This window comes from Hyperolius riggenbachi, chromosome 3, assembly GCF_040937935.1.
Source record: "Hyperolius riggenbachi isolate aHypRig1 chromosome 3, aHypRig1.pri, whole genome shotgun sequence".
Classification (NCBI taxonomy): domain Eukaryota; kingdom Metazoa; phylum Chordata; class Amphibia; order Anura; family Hyperoliidae; genus Hyperolius; species Hyperolius riggenbachi.
Window position 1 is genome coordinate 436713096 of NC_090648.1, and position 26900 is coordinate 436739995.

The 26900-nt window shown below is 45.3% G+C and overlaps 1 protein-coding gene across 1 annotated transcript in view; it reads right to left on the reverse strand.

Moving 5' to 3' along the window:
• Positions 1-26700, reverse strand: part of LOC137564186 (sodium- and chloride-dependent GABA transporter 2-like) — a 94322-nt gene extending 67622 nt beyond the window's left edge. Inside the window, exons 1-2 of the mRNA XM_068277678.1 lie at positions 26324-26700; positions 4502-4720 (exon numbers count right to left, since the gene is read on the reverse strand). Of these exons, the coding sequence (XP_068133779.1) occupies positions 4502-4715 (214 nt within the window). The 5' untranslated portion in view covers positions 4716-4720; positions 26324-26700. The remainder of the gene's footprint in view (positions 1-4501; positions 4721-26323) is intronic.
• Between the last annotated feature and the right edge of the window lie 200 nt (positions 26701-26900).

Here is a 26900-nt window from a genome sequence, read left to right on the forward strand (position 1 = left end):
CTTCTGACGGCGCTGAAGTTACTCACAGCCGTAATTATTATAGTCTATGGTGGCGCCGGCTGCGCCCAAATCTTCTGCGCTGTTATTACAGCGCACGGGAGGAGAACCAGAATACTGTAGTGCCTGTAGCCCCAAGCTGAGAGTATTCTGTTGCTTGTGGTCAGGGCCGGCCTTATGTTTCACAGCGCCCTGAGCGAAACCTGATTTTTGTGCCCCCCCTTTATCCTTTTCCCACGTGCATATACACGCACGCACGTATACACACACAGGCCCATATGCAATTCCCCTTTTCTCCTGAGATATGTCCTAGAACAGTGGTTCCCAACCTTTTTGATGTTGTGACACATCATGCCAAATGCTCAGATCTCCGTGACACGTCACATATGTATAATAGAAAAAATACTATTAATAACCAGAAATGGATGGAAGGAGTGCATTATCATGTATACACTTAAACATGAAGGCTGGAACCTTTCAGGAATATTAATAAAAACAATCAGTGGGACAGTTAGCCGCCTCCTCCCCCATTTAGAATGATAGCACAGCACTGACAATTTGCTCCACGCATTGTAGCTGCAGTGCACACCCCCCCCCCCCCCCCCCTCCAAAATGCCCTCAGACTCAGTATAGATCGGTAGCCAGGTATAGGTGCCCCCAGTATAGGATCTCATGTATCGGTGCCCTCAATATAGGTTGCCAAGCCTAGGTGCCCCCAGTATAGGAAGTCAGTGGAAGGTCTCTAGCCGCCCCCCCCCCCCCCCCCCATAGGTAGCCAAGCATAGGTGCCTCCAGTATAGGTAGCCAGGAGAAGGTGCCCTCCCTCAGTATAGGTATCCAGCTATAGGTGTCCCCAGTATAGGAAGTCAGGTGTTTGAGCCCTCAGTATAGGAAATCAGGTGTAGGTGCCCTCAGTATAGGCAACCAGCTATAGGCGCCCACTTGGAAGCTGGCGCCCTGAGCGACCGCTCCGGTCGCTCATATCAAAGGCTGGCTATGCTTGTGGTCTGTCTTTTTGGGTGACAATGAGCTATATGTGTATATAGATCAATATCATGTGTCTGAGGCTAGGTACACAATTAGCAGAAACGCTAGCGTTGTAGAAAAATCTGCGTTTTTGCTGCTAATGGAAGTCTATGGGCCGCAGGAAAAAACGCACATGCGTTTTCAATGTGTGCGTTTTTAAAAACACTGGTCTTGTTGCATGATATGCAAAAATACATCAAAAACGCACGTACGTATGAAAGTCAATGGAAACGCAATAGTATGCGTTTTCCATGCGTTTTTCTATGCATTTTTGTAAAAAAAATTGTTTTGTGATGTATTTCCGCTTTCTGTGGTCTTCCTATTAATTTGCATAAAACCCAATTGTAAAACACATGAAAAATGCATACAAGACGCATATGCGTTTTGTATATGCGAACCACAAATGCATTAAAACGCTTGAAAAACGCATTTGCAGTAAAAAAAAAAACGCTAACGCAAACGCACCAAAAACGTACAAAAAAAGCATACAACATAAAATAAAGCATGACATAAAACGCAGCCTTTCGTGTTACATGAGTGCACCTACCCTGAAACAATCAGAGATGATCATCTCAGCTGTAAAAAATGTATGCCTTTATCATAGCTCCCAACTGTCCCTCTTTCGGATGGGACAGTCCCTCGTTGGGAGCCCTGTCCCTCTGTCCCTCTTTCCTCCTCATTTGTCCCTTTTTCTGGACTCTGTCCCTATTTTTATGTAAATATATATATTTCTCTACTAAAAAATGTGTTTTTTTTTTTTACTCTATACGTTATTCCCATCCTTTAAATTGATATATTACTAATTTTCAAATGTTAATATGAAGGAAAATGAACCAGGATAGAAAGGACCAGTGTGGTTTGAATTATAAAACAAAATATTTTTTCTTATGAAATCTTTATGGTATGCATGACTAGGGGGTGTAGACAGGGCGTGATCAGGGGTGTGGCAAGGGCATGGCTTAAGTGTCACTTTTCACATCTCTAAAAGTTGGAAGGTATGCCTTTATGGACCTTTAAATGGACATAGTTTTAGAGTGGAAATCAGGTCTGTGGCACGCCTATAGAGGGTCTTACTTTTAGGCTTGGGACGTTTATGGTAATTTTTCCTGGTTTCAGTTTCAGAAACACTTCCTACAGCTACATAATGCTGTATATTGGTATTTAGCCCCTGTATATTGGTATTTAGAGGCCTAGCCTAGGCTGATTATCTATGCAGAATTCTCACCCCTTCTCCCCAAGTATATTTTGTGCTGGGTTTGGAATTCTCAGTAACCAAACATTCTGCAGAGATCACCTGAAAGGACTAACAATGTCGTCGTGATATACATTTCAGAATATAAATCAGGGAGAGGGAAGATTTTCCACATAGCAAAACACTGACTAAAAAAATTATAAGATGAATATTGTAAAAAATATATATATACAGTACTATATATTAAGTAATTGTATTAATTTCTTCTAAGCATTCCCTGAAGCCATCAGAATTAAACCCTGAGGTACACCTGCCAGCTACATGTTGAGAGCTTAGATTATTCTAAAGGTGGCCACTAACGATTTAATTTTAATTTCCAGCGAAAAATCGTTCGAGCGATCAGAAATTCTGATCCGATTGGTTGTAAATAATCTCCATTGATGGGCACAATCAATTACGAACGATTATAAAGATAGTTGTCCGATTTGGTTTTTCTTGATGGTTGTGATGGAAAGGAAGCAAAGATTGGTTAGTTGATGGTGTAGTGAACGATTCTTCTTCCGATCAGAATTATCTGTTCGCTCAAACGATTTTTCACTAGAAATTGGATCGTTAGTGGCCACCTTTAGTTTTTCATTGAAGTTGCGTGACCTTTGACCTACACAGGACAGGTGTCACCTGAACTGTATCACAGAGAGGCCCCTCTGCTCCCTTCCTTTGTGCTCTGTTTCTTTCAGCTGAGAAAGTCTGTATTGCCCAGTAATCGATGCAAATCCTGCAAAATCCCGGAGAAAATAAGCTAAGGGAAATTCCGGGACAGATTATCTGTACGGGCGCTGCTCCTATCTAGCCCACTTTCACAGTACGCCCTCATTTACTTGTTTTATCATTAATCAAACACAAGCCAATATTCTGCAGGGCTCTGCGACCGCCTACCTGCAGTACAAGAAATCCGGACACCACTTGGTGTATTCAACCCACCTTTTCCAGGAATACACTACTTGTCTGATTACAGCCTGATATGCCCAGTCAATTCATCCCTCTCGAATCAGAAAACATTTGTATAGTGATTGATTCCTATACAATACTGCACTCTCCATCATCATATATCACGTTCCAAATTATTTTTTGATTTTCCTAAATAGTCGATGCATTTGGCAGTCAGCATCATTTTTGTGCCGACTGCCACTTGCAGTGTAAACATAGAAAAAGCTTTATTTGCCAATACATATACAGAGCACGGAGCCCAATCCCTTAAAAGCATGAATCGGGGGAACCCCGCGAGTCGCAACCCTAGTGACTAAGCCATGCAAGTTGGACCAGTTCCAAAGACACCAGAACAGCCAAACACATGAGCTGACATTACACAAGCAATGCACCGAGACCAGCGCTACTGATGGCAATGATCTGCAATAGGCACATGGCTGTGTGGGTCTCACCACTCCTACTTGGTAGTAGGCAGGTAGCGTATAGTCCACAACAAGGATGCCAGTCACTGGAATACCGTGCCCAGGCTGTGAAAGTTCACAGAATCACTGCACACATGGAGATCCGTGTTTCCGACCACATGAGTCATGAGGTCCAGCTGGTTCCACTTCCTTCCAGGGTGGTCGCCTTGCCCGCACTGCCCAAGAAACGGTCCTGGTGTCAGCCCTACAATGTTGCCTGAAGGATCAGGTACCTGTCAGGTGACTTTCCTCATACGTGTGTAAAAGGCTTTAGGCTAGGCCAAACCTCAAAACTTTTTGAGAAAAAAGAGGGACACCTTTAAGGAACACCTCTGCCACACCTCTACGCAATTCAATGGAATTCAATTCGTTAGTGATTCATTCCTACTCCACACAGCAAACTCAATTTTAATAGATTTCATCAGAATATTTGGCCTAGATAAATTGAAAAGTGTAAGGTCAGCCTAAAGAGCATCTCAAGCGAAATTAAATGCGAGGATCTAAAAAGCAAAAGAAGTATCTGTGTTGCTGCTATCTGCTCTTCAGTCCTATCAGTCCTATCAAAAGAAAAGATGCAAACTACCACACTGCCCTGCATGAAATCACCGCCATTGATATTACACTTTGAGCTAGTGTATGGAAAAACTCAGAGCAGGATCATCCACCAGGCAACCTAGGCATGTTCTTGGGGCCTAGCGGGTGTCAAGGTGCTCACCTGCCACTTTCTCTGACCTCTCTCCACTTCAACTTACCAAAAGGACACAAGGGGGTCCCAACTCTACTACCTCGCCTAGGACCCCATTACATCCTAATTCATCTCTTGGTCCTGTCCACTCACCTCCTCCATTCTTATAGCACAGATACGGGAATCTCCACACGTTTCCCAGGCCTATAATCTCCCCGGCCACGGACAGGATAAACTCCATCTTGTTATTCCACTGGCCCCGCTCTGTCATGTGCTTTTCTGTGTCCTCCACAGGCTCCTTCTCCATCAGGGGCTGGGCTGGAAGGGAATCCCCATTCCCCACAGAGCCTGGAAGCTTGTCGTCCATCGTGCCTGGAAGAGAGAGACAGAGGCAGACATGATCTGTAGTGTCACCTCAATCACAGTGGATGCAATCAATTCAGCTTCCTTTAAGGCTGCTTTCACAGTGGGACATTACAGGCGCACGTTAGAGCAGCCTGTAACGCAGCCCAACTCACAGTAATGAAAAATCAACGGGCTGTTCACAGTGTCCACATTGCGTTACAGTGTAGCGCTGGACGTTCTATGAAAGTGCAGCATGCTGTGCGTTATACGCGGTTTTAGCCGCGTTAGACTGTTTGCACATGCTCAGTAATGTTGGTTTTTTAGTTTTTTTCTCCGTGCAGGAGAGGAGGAGGGGAGAGTCTGCTATTGTGTTTAGCCACATGGCTAATTAATATTCACTGCACTGCAGTGTTTACTTCCTGGAGCGGCCGCTTATTGGCTGGCGGGACCATGTGATGCGGAGTGTTCCGATCACGTGGTCTCCACAGTCTTTTGACGCATGCGCCGTTTTTGTTCTATCACTATCGAACGAAAACGGCGCACCAAGAGACGCGTAATGCGTCTCTTGCTAACGTCCAAATCTAACCCCACCATGCGTTGCGTTAGGCGGACATTATGGGATCATAACGTCACCTCTAACGCAACATCCCTGTGTGAAAGAGCCCTAAAGGTGGGCATTAACAATACAATTTTTGTTGGGCAATGGATGGTCCGATTTAATCGTATTATCAATTGAAAACGATTGTTCAGCCCACTAAAGGAAGGAAAGCTGTTATCCAATTCGATCATATTAAAGGAATCGATACATTTTTCAGATCGATTCCCTCAATCTGATTGAATTGGATAGCAGCATTCCTGCTGTTAGTGGTCCTGAACGATCATTTCTGATTTATATTACGATTGAATCGGTCAATCGATCATCTAGAGAACTGTATTATTATAAATATTATTATTGATTTATAAAGTGCCAACATATTCCGTGGTGCTGTACAAAGTAGGAAACAAACTTGGGGAACATAATACAGACAATGGTATACACCAATATACAAGATGCATAATTAGTGACAAAATAAAACAATGATACAGAATACAAAATTGAGAATTGGTAATGACAGTGATAAAATTATTATGATAAATAAAATGTATAATGATTTCCAAGACACAAAAGGGGGAGAGAGCCCTGCCCTTGCGAGCTTACAATCTAAAGGGAATAGGGTGGGGGGGGGGGGGGGGGACAGGAGGAGGGGTAGTATGCAGCAAATATACAGAGGCAGTGTGTTTTAGGATACCTAGTAGGAGTGCAATTTGGTCTTAGGACAAGGGAAGTGGCCTAAGGTAGCGCATATGCTTGTCGAAACAAATTCGTTTTTAGAGAGCGTTTAAAGGTAACAAAGGTTGGCGAGTAACGGATGTGTTGTGGGAGGGCATTCCAGAGGAGGGGTGAAGTGCGTGCAAAATCTTGTAAATGTGAATGTGAGGAGGTAATTCTAGAGGACAACAGAAGATCATGTGCAGATATGAGATTGCGATTGGGTTTGTATCTAGAAATTAGTGAGGATATGTACCGGGGAGAGAGATTGTGGAGAGCTTTGTAGGTTAGGGTTAGGAGTTTGAACTGGATCATCTGGTTAATTGGCAACCAGTGAAGAGATTGACAGAAGGGCAGCAGAGGAAGATCGAGAAGAAAGATGAATGAGACGAGCAGCTGAGTTCAGTACCAACAGGAACGGGGCCAGTCTGTTAGAAGATAGTCCACAAAGTAGTATGTTGCAGTAGTCCAGATGAAATATTATAAGAGCATGTATTAACATTTTAGTTGTGTCTTGAGTAAGAAAAGGTCAGATGTGTGAGATATGTTTTTGAGTTGGAGATGGCAGGAGCTGGTTATGGAGTGAACATGACGAATAAAAGACAGAGATGAGTCGAATATTACCCCCAAACACCGAGCTTTGGGAACTGAAGTTATGGGAGTGTTATTAACATTTATTGTAGCTTCAGACAGAGAGGTGGACAGAGATGGTTGAAAAATTATTAGTTCTGTTTTACGCATATTAAATTTTAAGAAGCGAGAGGACACGAAGGAGGGTATAGCAGACAAGCAGTCTGGAACACATTTGAGGAGGGAGTTAAGGTCTGGGGCCGAGGTACAGTTGCGTATCGTCTGCATACAGGTGGTATTGAAACCCGAATGAGATGATTAAGTCACCAAGACCGTGCATGTAGATGGAAAAGAGGAGGGGACCAAGGACAGAGCCTTGAAGAACCCCGGCAGACAAAGCATCAGGAGAAGAGATCTGATCTGAGTAGGAGACTGTGAAGGACCTTCCAGAGAGGTAGGAAGATAACCATGTGAGAGCGAGGCCCTTTATTCCCACATTTGAAAGTATTTGTAGGAGTAAGGCTGCATTTCCACTTGTGCGGTGCGGAATCCCTGGGAAATTACCGCAGACGAAATCGCATGCAGGTGCGATTTTGCATGCATTTTTCCCGTGATTTCGCATGCGATTTCGCATAGGGTAGTAGGTGGGCGATTTTAACCATGTCACTGCCTGTGTAAATTAACATTACCTCCTATGCGAAATCGCATGCGAAATCGCGGGGAAAACGCATGCCAAAACCGCATGCGATTTCCCTATTAGATATATTGTATGCGATTCGCTTAGCGGTGTGGGGGGAGCGAATTCTGACGGCTCTGCCGTGCAGATTTTCCCCACACACAAAAACGCTCCGCACAACGCACAAGTGGAAACAGGCCCATCCACTTGTATTGGCTGTGCGAATCCGCATGCGGACAACGCATGCGGATTCGCAATAGTGGAAATGAGCCCTGAGGTGTGGTCGACAGTATCAAATGCTGATGACAGGTCAAGAAGGATTAGTATAGAAAATTGACCTTTGGATTTAGCTGTAAGAAGATCATTGGCCACTTTAATAAGGGCAGTTTCTGTGGAGAGGTATAATTAATGGACACCTTTACAGACTTATTTATTGGCTTTTATAGGAATCTGAATCCTCACTCTTAACCACTTCAGTATTCTCGGTGCGTATATGTACGCCCCTGAAACCTGAAGTGTATTCCATGGAAACGGCCGCTCGTATGAGCGGCCGTTCCATGTCAGTTCCCGGAGGGTGTCTCCGTGAACACCCTGCGAGCCGATCGGCGGCTCGCAGGGTAAATGTAAACACACGGGGAAGATCTTCCCCGGTCTTTACATGTATACGGCGCTGCTGCGCAGCAGCGCCGTAGAGGAGATCGGTGATCCCCGGCCTCTGATTGGCCGGGGATCGCCGGCATCTGATAGGCTAAAGCCTATCCCATCAGGCGCAGAACGGAAATCCGTCCTGCGCCGCTCACAGGGGGAGGGAGAGGGAGGGAAGGGGAAGGAGGCCAGGAAGCGCTGCAGAGGGGGGCTTTGAAGAGCCCCCGCAGATCACAAACAGCCGGCGGAGATCAGACCCCCCCAGCAGGACATCCCCCTAGTGGGGAAAAAAGGGGGGAAGTCTGATCGGCCTGGCTGCAACCTGATCTGTGCTGTGGGCTGGAGAGCCCACGCAGCACAGATCAGCACAAAATAGCATGGTACAGAAGTGGTTAAAGGGGCACTTTGGCGAAAAATTGTAAAATGTAAAATATGTGCAAATATAAACAAATAAGAAGTATGTTTTTTCCAGAGTAAAATGAGCCATGAATTCTTTTCTCCTATGTTGGTCACTTACAGTAGGCAGTAGAAATCTGACAGAATCGACAGGTTTTGGACTAGCCCATCTCTTCATGGGGGATTCTCAGGGATTTATTTATTTTCAAAAGTACATAGTGAATGGCAGTTGCTGTTGCTCTGTCCAACTGCCAAAAAACTGTGTAGCGAGCAGGGAGGCTGGCCAGCATCATTGTTTAAATCCTTTTTAGGGAATATCTTTATAAAAAATAAAAGCCTTGCTGGGAATCCCCTATGAAGAGATGGACTAGTCCAAAATCTGTCACTTCTGTCAGATTTCTACTACCTACTGTAAGTGACAGCAACTTAGGAGAAAGGTAATTTATGACTCATTTTACTCTGGAAAAAAACGTACTTCTTATTTATCTATGTTTCCACATATTTTAAATTTACAATTTTTCGTCAAAGTGCCCCTTTAAAGAAAATTCTTACAACTATCGCAAAGAAATATAAAAATTACTATACATGTATATAAAATTTAGATTTCTCCCAAAGTACAATGCATTATAAATAGTTTTTTCCTATGTCGCTCACACTTACAATATATAGTAAATATCTGACAGGTTTGGACTAGTCCATCTCCTCATGGGGGATTCTCAGGTATTTATTTATAGAAGCACTCGGTCCAACTGCCAAAATAGTGTGCAAGTGAGGTGGGAGTCCGGCCGGCATCTTTGTATAGATCTTTTCCAGGGAGTGCTTTTGTAAAGAATAACGGTAACATTAAGAATCTCCCAACTGGAGATGGACTAGTCAAAAATCGGTCAGATCTGTCAGCTTTTTACCGACCACTGAGAGGCCTGGAACCCACTGAAATCAGCAAACGCAAAACGCAACCGCTAGCGTCTAGTCTAAGCGGTTTGCAAGCGGATTCATGCGCGTTTTTGGTCGTGTTTTGCAACATTGTATTTTTTTGCCCAGCGGGTGCGTAGCGTTTTGCGTTTTGCGTTTTTATCCTGATTGGTCCTGTGAATTATTTTTAATTTTGTTACAGTGTGCTGAACCGCAAAACACTAGCAAAACCGCTCAGTTTAGGTTTTGCTGAGCGTTTCTGCTAGCGTTTCAATACTTTACATTGAAGCGCTAACGCTCCCAAAATGCTGCAGGTCCTGCGTTTGCGTTTCTGAGAAACGCAAACGCTCCTGTGGAAGTTGCCCCATCCATTAACATTAGCCCAGCGTTTTGGCAAACTGCTAGCGTATCGCAGTGCTGCCAAAACGCTGCCAAAAGCGCTCCTGTGGGTTCCAGCCCTAAAGGTCCATCCCCCCAAGGCAAGTTTTCCAATGATTTTTTTCCTGACTAACATGTTTAGCAACGTGTTACCATCCACAGCAATCGTTTGTTTTGAACAACCAACAAAATGAATCACTGGACAATGAATCGTTAAGGTCACCATTGACTCAGTTTGCACAATCTCTCATTTCCGCAGAGGACGCCAGGTGTCAGGAATGTACAGGCATTTTAAAGCATTCTGTTGAATCCAAACTCAGTTCATTGTGACTCGTGCCATTTACCATTGCCCCCATGTGCATTCACCTCTGTACACAGTTAGCAGTTCCAAAGCTACTGTACAAATATTAGAGTACGATATAGCACTAAACATTGGCGGGAAAAAACAGGATAGAGCAGTTATGTGCAAGACTGTAAAATGTTGTGTACAATTATGTAGTAGTAAGGGGTGCAGAGGTTCCACGTTAGCCAGGACCCCTGGATCAGAGGGGCTCACTAGGGGGCCTCCATCAATTGCAGTTTAAAGGGAACCTAAACTGAGAAGGGTATGGATTTTTCTTTTTAAAATAATACCAGTTGCTTGACTCTCCTGCTGATTCTGTGTCGCTAATACTTTCAGCCACAGCCCCTGAACAAGCATGCAGATCAGGTGTTATGACTAGAGATGTCGCGAACCTCCGATTTTCGGTTCGCGAACCGGGTTCGCGAACTTCCGCAGAAGGTTCGGTTCGTGGAAAAATTCGCGAACCGCAATAGACTTCAATGGGGAGGCGAACTTTGAAAAATAGAAAAAATTATGCTGGCCACAAAAGTGATGGAAAAGATGTTTCAAGGGGTCTAACACCTGGAGGGGGGCATGGCGGAGTGGGATACATGCCAAAAGTCCCGGTGAAAAATCTGGATATTATGCAAAGCAGCGTTTTAAGGGCAGAAATCACATTGAATGCTAAATTGCAGGCCTAACGTGCTTTCAAACATCTTGCATGTGTATACATCAAACAGGGAGTGTAATTAGAGTACTGCTTCACACTGACACACCAAACTCACTGTGTAACGCACCGCAAACAGCTGTTTGTGTAGTGACGGCCATGCTGGACTACTGCGCAACATGGCGTGATTGCTCTTCCTCACTCAGTGATGTCAGGTAATGTGTGACTTTCTTCTCAACTTTCCATGGCATTGTTAAAAAGCTTACGTTTTGTTTTTAATTTACATTTTCTACTTGCTGTGTACTTGTTCAGTACCGCTACAATGAGAATCCTGTGGAGGCGGGCAAGTCTGCCATTGTGACCCCGGGTAATGGCCGGGGAATGAGAGGTTTGAATCCGGTGTGGAGCCTGAGCAACGGCTACCACTACACATCCAAGGAGGGCAGCGGGCAGGCATGCACGCCCGCCCGCCCCGAGGTAGTGACCAAAAATAACAATACAGGAGGAGGACTTTCGAGGCCCTGCTGTGTATTTGAAATGAATGTACTTTAAATCCTTTAACGAGAACCAGTTATGGCGGGCAAAGATGACACCACATTCCTTTCACGAGAATCATATGGAGGCGGGCAAGTCTGTCATTTGTGACCCCGGGTAATGGCCGGGGAATGAGGGATAGAATCCGGTGTGGAGCCTGAGAAACGGCTACCACTACACATCCAAGAAGGGCAGCAGGTAGGCATGCACGCCCGCCCGAGGTAGTGACCAAAAATAACAATACAGGACTCAGGAGGACCTTTTGCGGCCCTAATTGAAATGAATTAACTTTAAATCCTTTAACGGGAATCCGTTATGGAGGGCAAGGGAAGAAGAAAAGACAATCGAGAGCCCCCGATAGTGTATTACTGTGATACAGTTGGCATAAAAAATGATAAGAATTATACTCACAAGTCTGGGTTGCCGGATCCAGGCAACCACTTAAATAGCGGACGAGGAGATTAGACCTGTCCTCGCTCAGGTTAAAAAAAGTCGCTCTCCGTAGGCAGGAAAAAGAGGGCAAAAATCCCATCCACCAGGTGGATCAATCGTAATGTGTTATACAGAGGCGCCAATAGAGTAAAAAGATTGCCAATTAAAATCAATAAAATTGTGGGCGGTAGGGGTGAACCTCCTCGTCCAACAACAACACACACTAGTGCAATTTTGTGTATAAATAAAACATATTTAATAATACTCCCAATAAAATGTACAGTTTGCAACGCGTTTCACGGGTCCCAAGCCCGCTTCCTCAGGCAAAAAACTTCTACAGTAGGAGCAACTGAAATATATAAAACAAGAACAACAGGGAAGAGGAGAGAAAAAGAAGACCATATGTAAAAACAACCCAAAAATTCACAAATCCAAAATATCGTCAAACATTGTCGAAGTTGTTTCATCACCGTCACAGATCACATCATATCTCATAGTGATGACACAGTATATCCCATACACAAACATATTGACTGCGATACTAGGTTCGTAATCTATGTGGCCACTTGCCCCTGCAAAGTCCAATACGTAGGATGCACCAGTCAGTTATTGAGGGATAGAATTGGCCAACATAAACGGAACATCCTAAAGGGACTTGCTACTCATAGCCTGTCCAGACACTTCGATCAGGCCCACAATAGAAACGTCACAGATGTGTCGTTTGTAGCATTGGAATCCATAAACCCCACGAAACCAAACGCAATACAAACACTTAAAAACAGAGAAATATTCTGGATTCAGACATTAAAAACACTTGTACCCAGGGGGTTGAACGGACAGCTAGAGAAAACTTTCTGAATACATAGGTCCAGTGCCCCATACCTCACTGTCCTTTTCCCCCCCTCCAGAAACCGAGATGGGGAGAATGTCAGGACATGTTACCGTGTCTAGCATCATAACTTTTTCCCCACCTTGTCACACACTGAACGAGCAAAATGTAACACATACAGCCCCAAGAATTGTTCGGATCAACATTGACCATAACTAAACTCACTTACAGTCGCTCTCTTTTAATTTAATTTTATTTGAATTATAATAACTTTCTAAAAAAAAATTTTAATCTTTTAATTGATCCCTTTTATTTTATTTTATATATATATATATATATATATATTTTTTTTTTTTTTTTTTTTTCGTTTTATTCCAATTTCCCCTAACTGAATGTTCCCCACTTTTCACGAATATCAAAAGTGAAGACCCACTCAGGATGTGTTTAATGTATCACCGTGCCTTAGGGGCTCTGAGCCCTCCACGACGAACTACCCCATTTGGAAAGGGATCAATGACTCCCGTATATACGTGCTTAAGTGAACTAGGTGTACATATAATGTTTGCACATATAGTATGTATATCCCTGTATGTTTATACAAATGCACGATTTTCTGTATGTACATATCTTTGCATTCTGTATTCCGTTTGCTTATTTCATATGGCAATAGGAGAAATGTTATTCACCTTCCCCCCCAATCCTTCTCCCCCCTCCCACCACATAACACCGGCAGCCCCTTCCCCCCCCTCCATCCACCTTTCCCCCCCCATTTTTCTTTCCCCCCCCCCTCCCGCTTTTCCTTTCCCCCCCAAATTTCTCCACCCCAAAACCTCCTCTGCACCCCCCTCCCCTCCCCTCCCCCCCCCCTTCCCCCCCTCCCTCCCAGCGCTGAGGCCATGTATTTTTGTGCGTGACCCTTGGAGTAATAAGGCACCTCCCCTTTGCTCCCCCCCCTCCACTATGGGCACACCATTCGTACTATTACCTTACCCACCAATTCACACACTAATGCACGATATGACCCATGTATTATGTCACCGTCACACAGTACTCAATATTAGGGGAGTGACCCACTTCAGATATCCCTTACCCTACACACCCTTTCCATATTCCTAGAAACATAAATGAGTATAGGACTCGGAACCCCCTTTTTTCGGAATCCTTTTTTGAGTCATCTCATTTATACATTACACATGTCTGCCTATTTAGGACACTGTTGAATTCACCATAAGCCTTTTTACGTATGTGTTAAGTTACGTGTTCAGCTTGAATACTGATACGGATACTAGCCCTTAGTAAAGATGGCGGCTTAGCCTTCTTGCCCTTTTCCTACGCACTTCCGCTCTACACGGGACTACGAGCGGCGTGCGCGGCGTATAGTTGCATAGTTAGGTAGCCACGCCTCCCCCCACGTAGTGTACCCAATCCCCTTCATCCCTTACGTCACAATGCGGAGGTCCCGTACGTCACAATGCGGAAGTCCATTTAGATACGAGTGTGGCGCCAACACACAGCAAAGGCGCCACACTCGTCCACACTAGGATACTGGTGAGTTATGCATACATGCCCTCCTTTTTTTCGTCTTCACTCTGTCTGGTCCTTGACCCCCCCCCCCCCCCTCCGTTCTTTCCTCTGATAACCTGACATAGTCCACCCGCTGTCCTCTTACCCTTCCGCACAATTTTGCTTGAGATAAAGATATCTGATGTTCAGAAACCTGATGTTCTTGCTTCAGCTTTATGTTCATGTAAGGATACAGGATACTGATTATATTGTTTGGAAACTGCAATTTTGCCCTGTGGGGATATTGATTTGGGATGGCTAGTTTTTATTGCACATATATATGTTCAAGGTGTTTACAACAAAAAAGTATATACAAGGTCCAACCATACTAAAAGGTTGGGCAAGAAAAGTATACATTTGTAGTTAAGTGTACTATACACAAATCAAGGGATGAACATGAGGACTATTATTTATGAATGCAATTAGCTCACGTTACAGTATATGTGGGTTGCTATGTGCCTATACAACATGGGGGATATGTATAACCCACAGATATAGCTTGGTGGGTATATAGGACCCACAAGCATAGTTGGAAGTTTCTAATTGACAGCGCAGTTAGTTGCACACTTCCCAACTTCGACAATGTTTGACGATATTTTGGATTTGTGAATTTTTGGGTTGTTTTTACATATGGTCTTCTTTTTCTCTCCTCTTCCCTGTTGTTCTTGTTTTATATATTTCAGTTGCTCCTACTGTAGAAGTTTTTTGCCTGAGGAAGCGGGCTTGGGACCCGTGAAACGCGTTGCAAACTGTACATTTTATTGGGAGTATTATTAAATATGTTTTATTTATACACAAAATTGCACTAGTGTGTGTTGTTGTTGGACGAGGAGGTTCACCCCTAACGCCCACAATTTTATTGATTTTAATTGGCAATCTTTTTACTCTATTGGCGCCTCTGTATAACACGTTATGGAGGGCAAGTCTGCCATTGTCACCACAGGGAATGAAGGTTGGATTCCGGCCCGAAGTGGGAGCCTGCTGAGACCCATGCTGTAGCTGCCCTGACCGTGCTTTGCCGACCAGGCATCTGTGGTCAGATGGACCCTTGAGCCAGCGGAAGACAAACCAAGTCGAAAGCATTTGCCAAGAATGTTTTACGGAGGGCAAGTTTTTTTGCCCTTTTTTTAAATTTTTTGAAAATGATAGATGGTTGTATTTTTAAATTGTTTGAAAGTTTAGATGGTTGTATTTTTAAATTGTTTGAAAGTTTAGATGGTTGTATTTTTAAATTGTTTGAAAGTTTAGATGGTTGTATTTTTAAATTGTTTAAAAGTGTATCCATTCTTCCTCCCCCCAGCCACGAACAATACCATGGGAACGTGGAGCAGCAGAAGCCCCCTGTGACGGCTGCCACGGTTGTTCTCCGCTGCTTGTCTTTTGAGGGGTGCTTCTTTTCCTCAGGTGTTCTTGCCATAGCTGTTTGTGCCTTCTCTCCAGGTGCCTTCGTAAAGCACTTGTCCCTACGTGACAGTTGGCCTTTCCACGGCTCAATTTTTGCTGGCAGAGACAACAGATGGCTTTGCTCCGATCTGAGACACACGTGAAAAAATTTCCAAACCGCTGAGCCCCCCTGGGGTGATGGCGCTACGGTGGCATCAGCAGCAGCTGACGTTGAAGGGCATGTGTGCTCCCTGGCCATAGCTGGCGATACATGGCACCGGACACTGCCCCCAGCTGTTTCTGGGGACAAGCTCCCTCTGCTTCTATCATGGAGTCGTCTCCTCCTACTCCTCTCTGACTCCTCCTCTGAACTGTCCCCCTGGTCATCTCCTCTACCGGGAACATATGTGGTATCCGTATAATCGTCATCATAATCCTCCTGGCCAGCTGCGCTTTCCTCAGACACCTCCTCAAGTGCACCAACTTCAGGTGGTCCACCATCATCCCCATCCACACACGTTACGTCCATACTATCGCCACCTAACTCAGACGTATGAGGTGGTGTACCTGCGCCTTCTTGTTGTTGTTGCAGTAGTGGCTGGGAATCAGTGATTTCACCACCACCACCAAATAACTCCTGCGAAGTGTCAAATGCAGCGGATGTGGTGCTTGTTGTAGCGTTGGTGGCTGCGGGAGATGAGGTGTTCTGTGTTAAATACTCAATCACCTCCTCACGATTTTGGGAAGTGATGGCACGTGCCTTCTTCTGAGCCCTGTATTTTGGGGCAGGTCCGCATGAAATCACAGCAACACCACCTCGCACAGCCACAGACCTGCCGGTGCCTGGTGGCCTTCCTCTGGGTCTGCCTCTACCTCTTCCACTACCTGGTTTGTCCATTTTGTCCATCTCGGGGGTATGCTAGCTATATGCAGTGAGGTGGGTTCTCACTCAACACAACAGGTAGTTAGATGCAGTGAGGTGGCCAGGTGGGTTCACACTTAACACAACAGGTAGTTAGATGCAGTGAGCTGGGTTCACTCAACAGTAAAGGTACTTAAGATGCAGTGAGGTGGGTTCTCACTCAACACAACAGGTAGTTAAATGCAGTGAGGTGGCCAGGTGGGTTCACACTCAACACAACAGGTAATTAGATGCAGTGAGCTGGGTTCACTCAACAGTAAAGGTACTTAAGATGCAGTGAGGTGGGTTCTCACTCAACACAACAGGTAGTTAGATGCAGTGAGGTGGCCAGGTGGGTTCACACTCAACACAACAGGTAATTAGATGCAGTGAGCTGGGTTCACTCAACACAAGGCTAGGTATATGCAGTGATGAGGTGGGTTAAGTAAACACAACAGGTACTGGGTAGTTAGATGCAGTGAGCTGGGTTCACTCAACAGTAAAGGTACTTAAGATGCAGTGAGGTGGGTTCTCACTCAACACAACAGGTAGTTAGATGCAGTGAGGTGGCCAGGTGGGTTTACACTCAACACAACAGGTAATTAGATGCAGTAAGCTGGGTTCACTCAACACAAGGCTAGGTATATGCAGTGATGAGGTGGATTAAGTAAACACAACAGGTACTGGGTAGTTAGATGCAGTGAGCTGGGTTCACTCAACAGTAAAGGTACTTAAGATGCAGTGAGGTGGGTTCTCACTCAACACAACAGGTAGTTAGATGCAGTGAGGTTGCGAGGTGGGTTCACACTCAACACAACAGGTAGTTAGATGCAGTGAGCTGGGTTCACTCAACAGTAAAGGTACTTAAGATGCAGTGAGGTGGGTTCTCACTCAACACAACAGGTAGTTAGATGCAGTGAGGTGGCCAGGTGGGTTCACACTCAACACAACAGGTAATTAGATGCAGTGAGCTGGGTTCACTCAACACAAGGCTAGGTATATACAGTGATGAGGTGGGTTAAGTAAACACAACAGGTACTGGGTAGTTAGATGCAGTGAGCTGGGTTCACTCAACAGTAAAGGTACTTAAGATGCAGTGAGGTGGGTTCTCACTCAACACAACAGGTAGTTAGATGCAGTGAGGTGGCCAGGTGGGTTCACACTCAACACAACAGGTAATTAGATGCAGTGAGCTGGGTTCACTCAACAGTAAAGGTACTTAAGATGCAGTGAGGTGGGTTCTCACTCAACACAACAGGTAGTTAGATGCAGTGAGGTGGCCAGGTGGGTTCACACTCAACACAACAGGTAATTAGATGCAGTGAGCTGGGTTCACTCAACACAAGGCTAGGTATATGCAGTGATGAGGTGGGTTAAGTAAACACAACAGGTACTGGGTAGTTAGATGCAGTGAGCTGGGTTCACTCAACAGTAAAGTTACTTAAGATGCAGAGAGGTGGGTTCTCACTCAACACAACAGGTAGTTAGATGCAGTGAGGTGGCCAGGTAGGTTCACACTCAACACAACAGGTAATTAGATGCAGTGAGCTGGGTTCACTCAACACAAGGCTAGGTATATGCAGTGATGAGGTGGGTTAAGTAAACACAACAGGTACTGGGTAGTTAGATGCAGTGAGCTGGGTTCACTCAACAGTAAAGGTACTTAAGATGCAGTGAGGTAGGTTCTCACTCAACACAACAGGTAGTTAGATGCAGTGAGGTGGCCAGGTGGGTTCACACTCAACACAACAGGTAATTAGATGCAGTGAGCTGGGTTCACTCAACACAAGGCTAGGTATATGCAGTGATGAGGTGGGTTAAGTAAACACAACAGGTACTGGGTAGTTAGATGCAGTGAGCTGGGTTCACTCAACAGTAAAGGTACTTAAGATGCAGTGAGGTGGGTTCTCACTCAACACAACAGGCAGTTAGATGCAGTGAGGTGGCCAGGTGGGTTCACACTCAACACAACAGGTAGTTAGATGCAGTGAGCTGGGTTCACTCAACAGTAAAGGTACTTAAGATGCAGTGAGGTGGGTTCTCACTCAACACAACAGGTAGTTAGATGCAGTGAGGTGGCCAGGTGGGTTCACACTCAACACAACAGGTAATTAGATGCAGTGAGCTGGGTTCACTCAACACAAGGCTAGGTATATGCAGTGATGAGGTGGGTTAAGTAAACACAACAGGTACTGGGTAGTTAGATGTAGTGAGCTGGGTTCACTCAACAGTAAAGGTACTTAAGATGCAGTGAGGTGGGTTCTCACTCAACACAACAGGTAGTTAGATGCAGTGAGGTGGCCAGGTGGGTTCACACTCAACACAACAGGTAATTAGATGCAGTGAGCTGGGTTCACTCAACACAAGGCTAGGTATATGCAGTGATGAGGTGGGTTAAGTAAACACAACAGGTACTGGGTAGTTAGATGCAGTGAGCTGGGTTCACTCAACAGTAAAGGTACTTAAGATGCAGTGAGGTGGGTTCTCACTCAACACAACAGGTAGTTAGATGCAGTGAGGTGGCCAGGTGGGTTCACACTCAACACAACAGGTAGTTAGATGCAGTGAGCTGGGTTCACTCAACAGTAAAGGTACTTAAGATGCAGTGAGGTGGGTTCTCACTTAACACAACAGGTAGTTAGATGCAGTGAGCTGGGTTCACTCAACAGTAAAGGTACTTAAGATGCAGTGAGGTGGGTTCTCACTCAACACAACAGGTAGTTAGATGCAGTGAGGTGGCCACTATCAATTAGCAAGGCTGTGCATGCAACAAAAGTGTCAGAAAAAAAATGTACAGGTTGAGCTCTGAAAAGAGCTGTTGCTGGGTGCTTTAAAAGCAATATTAATCAGTCAGGAACAAGCAAAGCAGCCTAGAACCTAACTAATCTGTCCCTAAGAGAAAAAGTCTGCAGCAGCTGTCCCTTTCCTCTCTCTAGCAGGCACACGAGTGACTGTAATGGCCGCCGGAGGCTGCCTTATATAAGGGGGGGTGGGGCTCCAGGGCTTACTGTAGCCTGAATGGCTACAATGTGCCTGCTGACTGTGATGCAGAGGGTTAAAGTTGACCCTCATAGTGCATTATGGGGCGAATCGAACTTCCGGAAAAGTTCGCCTGCCGCAGGCGAACGCGAACCCCCAATGTTCGCCTGGAACCGTTCGCCGGCGAACCGTTCGGTACACCTCTAGTTATGACTGAAGTCAGACTGGATTAGCTGCACGCTTGTTTCAGGTCTGTGATTCAGCCACTACTGCAGCCAAAGAGATCAGCAGGACTGCCAGGCAACTGGTATTGTTGAAAAGGAAACATCCATATCCCTCTCAGTTTAGGTTCCCTTTAAGCTCTTCAATGCTGGTAATGATCACTTCTATAGATGCTTTGAATAGTGGTAATCAATAACAAACTGTTCCCCTCCTCTGTTTACACCTCCTATACTGTGCATGGCATGCCTGGCAGGTTTTGTTGCATCATTTGTATTGTTAAATATAATATGCTTGGGGGCCCATTGTAAAACTTGCACTGGGGCCCAAAGCTCCTTAGCTATGCCACTGGTTGTATAGCAGAGAAAAATGTACCACATGTATATAATCTTACAAACACATCACAGTGTTTGGTACAAAGCCTATATGATCATTTTTGCTGCTTGCTGAGTAATCCCTCCAAAGTGTTTCCTTCTGTACCTGGTACACATGGAGGCATTTATTTTCCAAGCAGGGATCAGTACTCAGTGCCTTGGGTGACAGTGCAGTGCCAACACTGTACATATGCACCACTAGCCTCCAGGATAGTGATGTGTCTGTTGCTATAGGGAGGGGGCAAAGGGACAACAGCGGCAAGCAGGGAAGCAGTCACCAGGGCAGGGGAGGGGGGGAGCAATGTGATTGATCAGTGCCCTTGCATCGGGGATTGCTAAAGATCTGGCATGCCGGATCTTTAACAGACGTCCGGTGTCCAAAAATTGGTTTCTTTCAAGATTCTCTTATTGGCAGCCATGGCTGACCTCAAGCCATCGTATGTCCGAAACATAAGATCAAGGCAGTGGGTGGATTATCCAACATACTCATGCTTTTGTAAGCTAGAATTAAATATATCCAGCACTGCTTGTTTATGGTACCATTGGAGGGGAAGAGGACCCTGCCAATTACACTTACTATGTTAGAGGTGCCAGAACACAGAATCCAACAGTACGGGGGAGGAACCTGCCCAATCACACTCTAAGAGGGGCTAAAACACAGGATGGAGGGGTAGAGGAACCTAGTCCAACAGACTGAAGAACTTCCTGGAGTGTCCAGAAGAAACCCACACAGACATGGGGAGAACATACAAACTCTGTGCAGATAGTGCCCAGAGGAAACCCACACAGACATGGGGAGAACATACAAACTCTGTGCAGATAGTGCCCAGAGGAAACCCACACAGACATGGGGAGAACATACAAACTCTGTGCAGATAGTGCCCAGAGGAAACCTACACAGACAAATAAAGAATATACAAACTCCATGCAGATAGTGCCCTGGCTGGGATTCAAACCAGAGACCCAAAGCAAGAGTGCTAACCACTACACCAAGCACCCCTAGTCAACATTTGCCCTAACTAAAATCTTTCCTAACCCACAGGATTCAGTAGGATGAGAAAAAAACCGTAGCCCCATGAGGTTTAACCTCCTTGGCGGTAATCCCGAGCTGAGCTCGGGGTATGCCGCCGGAGGTCGCCGCTCAGGCCCTGCTGGGCCGATTTCAATTCTGAAAAAAGCAGCACACGCAGCTGGCACTTTGCCAGCCGCGTGTGCTGCCCGATCGCCGCCGCTCCGCGGCGATCCGCCGCGTGCAGCGGCGAAAGAGGGTCCCCCCAGCCGCCCGAGCCCAGCGCAGCCGGAACAAACAGTTCCGGCCGGCGCTAGAGGCTGGATCGGGCGGCTCTGACGTCAGGACGTCGACCGACGTCCATGACGTCACTCCGCTCGTCGCCATGGCGACGACAAAAGCGAAACAAGATAGGCCGCTCATTGCGGCCTATCTTGTTACTTTCGATTGCTGGAGGCGATCAAAAGAACGCAACAGGAGCGCCCTCTAGTGGGCTTTCATGCAGCCAACTTTCAGTTGGCTGCATGAAATATTTTTTTTTTTATTAAAAAAAAACCACGTTGCAGCCTCCCTGGCAAAATAAATAAACCGCCAGGGAGGTTAAAGACAAAAGCTGCATATGCATATGGGATAAATGTTGCCTGAAATGATCGCTTTCCTAGTCCTTTCCGGTAACATTTTACACCAAACACTGCAGGTGAACTGTTTGCCGAGCTCCCATTTGTGTTCTATGGAAAAAGGTGGTGTAAGAAGAAGCAGGATCTGTGCTACTGCAGCTCAGAGCAGTCAGCCAAGAAGGATCTAAGTACCTGAGTGGCTGTTAGGAAACACCTGTACTCACAGCAATATATTACCTGAGACAGTCTAGAACACAGTAGATACAGGAGGTAACAGCAGCTAGTGGTTATAGGATGGGGTTTGAGGGTTGAATGGTTATACAATCTTTTTTAAGAAGTAGAATTTGAAGAACCAAATCAAGCAAAGTTAGTATTATTATTATTTATTATCCTAAAAGGTCAAACATACATAGCACTGCTTAATAAATAATATGGGGTGGAATATGGGGTGGAATAACTGAAGCTAACCTTTCACCTAACCCAGTGATAGGCAAACTTGGCTCTCCAGCTGTTAAGGAACTACAAGTCCCACAATGCATTTGCCTTTATGAATCATGACTGTGTCTGTCAGACTCCTGCAATGCATTGTGGGACTTGTAGATCCTTACCAATAAAAGAGACAAGCTTAAATATGTACCAGTAATCACACCATTCATACCACACACACAGGGAGTTCCTCACTAAAAAAGAAAAAAAGCCTGTGCTATAGAAATGAGTATAACCTAAGTTTTCAAATTCCAAGTTTCTTCATATTCAAACTGCACTCAAGAACTGGTCAGGTTTTCTTGATTCCACAAGTCCCACAAATGTAGGATCGTTCAAGTGCATAAGTGGAGTAAGATTTTTTAGAGCTACCTATGTTTATTATTGTTAAGTATTTTGAGTAACGCAGAGATTTTAATTTGGTTAGCTGCTTGGAATGGTACATATAATTTGAAGCGCCCTAATAGTTACCGTAAAGGTGCCCTTAGTTCAGTCGATGTATGGGCAGATGGACCCAAAGGTGCCCATAGTTCAGTCGATGTATGGGCAGATGGACCCTAAAGGTGCCCATAGTTCAGTCGATGTATGGGCAGATGGACCCTAAAGGTGCCCATAGTTCAGTCGATGTCTGGGCAGATGAACCCTAAAGGTGCCTATAGTTCAGTCAATGTATGGGTAGATCGACCCTAAAGGTGCCTATAGTTCAGTCAATGTATGGGCAGATCGGACCTAAAGGTGCCCATAGTTCAGTCAATGTATGGGCAGATCGGACCTAAATGTGCCCATAGTTCAGTCAATGTATGGGCAGATCGGACCTAAAGATGCCTATAGTTCAGTCAATGTATGGGCAGATCGACAGATTAGAAAGATCACAGCTCCTGGCCTTTTCCGGTGTCCAGCGTCACTGTGAGCACTTGTACCACATGACACAGGTGACTGAAGAACATCACTATATGCACCTGTGTCACATGGTACAGGTGCTCACCGTGACACCGGAAGAGGCCAGTGGTCAAGCAAGTAGAGAGGTGAGCCTTTATACACTGCATCCAGGAACAGGGGGACACAGATACACTTGAGGGGACACTGGCCAGGGGTCTGTTGGGCATGTCAGTTATGGCGATACTGAACACCGTTACCGCCACGCACCTGATCAAGCCCTTGCGACATATTTTTCAGCATTACGGATAGATCCATTCACTTGATTTCAGCCAGATATAGATTGGAAAACCGATAGGGGGGCCATGTTATGTCAGTGATTTTTACTTCGATTCAATAAAATTCTCAAACAGGAAGGTCAATCAGCCTGTAAAATCAAGTGATGTATGGGAACCCTATATTAAAGGGATCCAAGCAGCTTTTTTTCCGCAGAGTGTCCTGGTTTCTAATAGCTGTAGGAGCTGCCATTCCCCCCTCCCTTTGCCCTTAGTTATCCAGAGGAAGGTGTGAATGTAATCAAGTGTGACTTCTCTAAACTATTTGAAGTGCTGTGTATTATCCACCCTCCCACCGCTGATGAGAGCTTTTGTTTGCTCATTGCTACTGCTGATTACAGCAGTCCTCATCTGCCTGCTCTTTCTGTGGATGACAGGCTGCCAGTTGTGTAGCTAAGGAGCTATGGGCCCTGGTGCAAGTTTTACATGCCCCCAGCACTCTATACATAACAATTGATATGGCACACCAAAACCTGCCAAGGACAACCACAGTGTAAGAGGTTCAAGAAAGGGATGGGGAACAGTGTGTTAATAATTACTACTATTCAAAGCATCTATAGGAGTGATTATTACCAGCACGGGACGAATTGAAAGCTAATACTGTGATAGAGGGAAGACCATTTGGGGGCCCCTCTGGCCCGAGGGCCCTGATTCGGTTGCTTGCTCTGCAACCCCTATTGCTACGCCACTGCAGGCTACGGAAGTAGGGCAATAAAAGCCTCTAACAAACATTTAAATGTAAAAATAAGCCGTAGAATGGATTTTGTAGTAACGAGCCACATTGCTAGCAAGCATTTTTATGTGCTATTGAGATGCCCCATTGGCTAAAAATGCTGCCCAGTTTGCTTTAACCTGCATATATCTACCTGAGAGATAAGCAATATCTGTCTATCAGCCCTGTGATACGTTGGGCTGGGTTTACTCAGGGTGTACTAGACTGGGGAACATTGTAGAATATGTTACCCAGCAAACCTGGACTGAGATTGTTGCTGTTAGGAAGCCAAAGTGTGCAATTATCCCCCGGGTCATAGGCGATTACAGCAAAGAGTAGAGATGTTAATGAGATGCAAATAATTTCAGCTTGCATGCAGATTTCATGTAAATGATATGCAGCTGGGATTAGCACCAATAAAATCAACTTTCTGATGCTTTCGATTTATTCAGTATCAAGCTGCATCCAGGTTGCGTGCAAGTTGGAAAGATTTGACCATCTCTGACAGAGTGCTAGATGGTTAGTACAGGGCCATTTTGGTCCCCCTGTCAAGGATAAACCTTACCAGCTTATTGAACCTACAAAAGAACCCTTCTTGTGATTGCTATAATGGGTGTGTAAACTCTTTATAAAAACATTACACTGTTTACGTACCACCTGGGTCTTAACAGGTCAGAACAACTGGTCCAACAATTGGTACAGAACAAAACTATCGTAGCTTAATTAGCACATTAGTAGGACCTGCCAAATATCGTTACGGCATCCCGGTGGTTGTAGTGGTTAGAACTCTCGCCTTGCAGCGGGTCTTGGTTAGAATCCCAGTCATCTGCACAGAGTTTGTATGTTCTTCCTGTGTCTGCACACTCTGATTTCCTCCCACATCCCAGAAACATACAGATACGTTATTTTGCTTTCCCTAAATTGTCCCTAGACTACGATACACACACTGCATAATATACACAATAATTATGGTAGGAATTCAGGCCTGGATTTACATCACAGGAGCCTATAGGCACAAATGTTCTGACACCCTAGACCTCACCCTCCATGAACACACAAACCCCTCCAAAACCACAATTTACGTATGCTGGCTGGCCCAGCTGCCACCTCTAACCAATGTAGTTAGTCACAGGTGTCTCTTAATATTGAGAGAACTTCTGACAAATTAATACTAAGTAGCTAGAGGTGCCCCTAAGTGTTAAGTAGATAAAGATTTTCAGCTCCGGGCTGAAAGGAGATCTTGGCAGTGTAATACCAAAAGTCAGGTGAGTAACCTCTCATTTTCGCTCTGCTGGGAAGTGGAACTCTGTATAGGGAAGGAGGGAGGGAGGCGCTCAGTGAGGGGAGTGGGATGCCTTTCCCTCATCAGGCGCCTGTAGTCACATGCCTACAGTGCCTTATAGAATATCTGGCCCTGTAAGAGATTAGATTGTGAGTCCCTCTGAGGGACAGTAAAGTGACAAGTCAATATACTCTGTACAGCGCTGCAGAAGATGTTGGCGATATATAAACATTAAATAATAATAATAATAATGCTGTTCAGAGTCAGATTTTGTAATGCTGAAATTAAGATTCACACATTTCTAAACTGAACCAGTTGTGTACAAAAATGTCATAAAGTGGGCTAAGAGTAGGTTTTTGGTACCCCATCTGCAGGTGCCTGGTTTGCCTATTATTATTATTTTACAAATCGCCAACATATTCCATGGCCAATGCCTAAAAACAACTTGGTTTGGTGAAATATGGTTCTGAGGATACGCTTCATGCATGCACCTCCAATGGGAGCCTTTTGTAATAAACTCAAACAATCTGGATTACGTGCCAACAGGGCCGGTTCAAGTAACATTTGGGCCCTAGGGCAAAATTAGCCTGGGGGCGCCCCAACAGACACCGCCCGACCAAAAAGCGTCATTAGAGGCCCTTTGTTGCAGCCAAACTTCCCTCCTGGGCCCCTGAGCTGGCTGCTGACCCTCCCCCAATCACCTCCCAACTTAACAGACTCTGCAGAGTCCCTGGGGAGCAACAGTTGGGGAGGGACAACTTGGGGGCCCCTACAGACCCTGGGGCCCTTGCCCATTTTTCCTATGGTAGCTCCGGCCCTGCGTGCCAACATTTTTCACACAACTAAAATTTCTCACAAAACTGTTTTTCCACTATCTTACTTGCGGCCCTCACAAAGGTCCGTTATGACCCAGGTTTTCCTGTGTAATAGCAGAGTTATTAAAAAAAAACTTAGGCCCAGCTGGCTGCATCATAAGTGACCTCCGATGTGGAAGCTATTCAGACCAGCCCTTCTGTCTTCTGGTTTAGTGCCAAAGAGACCAATGCCAAAATAGAGCGACTGTACGAGAAATCCATTGACCCTCTTAGAATAAATATAGCCCAAAGTTCTGATGTTACTCATAGGTTCATAAATATAGTCCAGCAAGAAAATATTAATAGAACATTAATAAAACCCTTATCCATGTCTGCTGGTAATTTAGATGTAATGATAAGAAAAATTAAATACCTTTTGGAGTGGCAGAACCAAATTAGGGTACAGCAGCCAAGAGAATAGATCTTCTGTTAAAGAGAAAAAAAATCCCAGAGGAAAAGCCAAGATTGTAGCAAGGATGTTCTGCCAGGTCAAGCCCTGAGTACTGATAGGAAGTAGGGGGACATGGTGCAGGTGCAGCAAGCACAGCCAGGAGCATGTGGGCACCCTCCAGCTCCCTCTCTCCCTGAATGGCACTGCAGAAAAAAATCCCCAGGCTGGAGATATTTAAAGGATGAAGAAGTAATTGTAAACTTCTCCGCCCTCACATTCCAGGGTCCAGCAGTGAGAGCAGCGGGGTCACAGGGCAGATGGAGGAAAAGCGGCTGTCCTGCAGGGGCAACACAACAAAACACAAATGAGACTCAAACTCTGTTATTCAACCCCCTGACCTGAGTGTGCAGCTCTCCAGGAGCTGGTGAGTGCAGCGCAGGCCTCCCAGCCAATAGCATCTTCCCATTCCCCTCACTGACTGCCTCACTTCTTCAATCCCAGCTATTTCACATGACAGCTCCCAGGCCACTCTCCTTGTTGCTAAATTTTACAAGAAGAA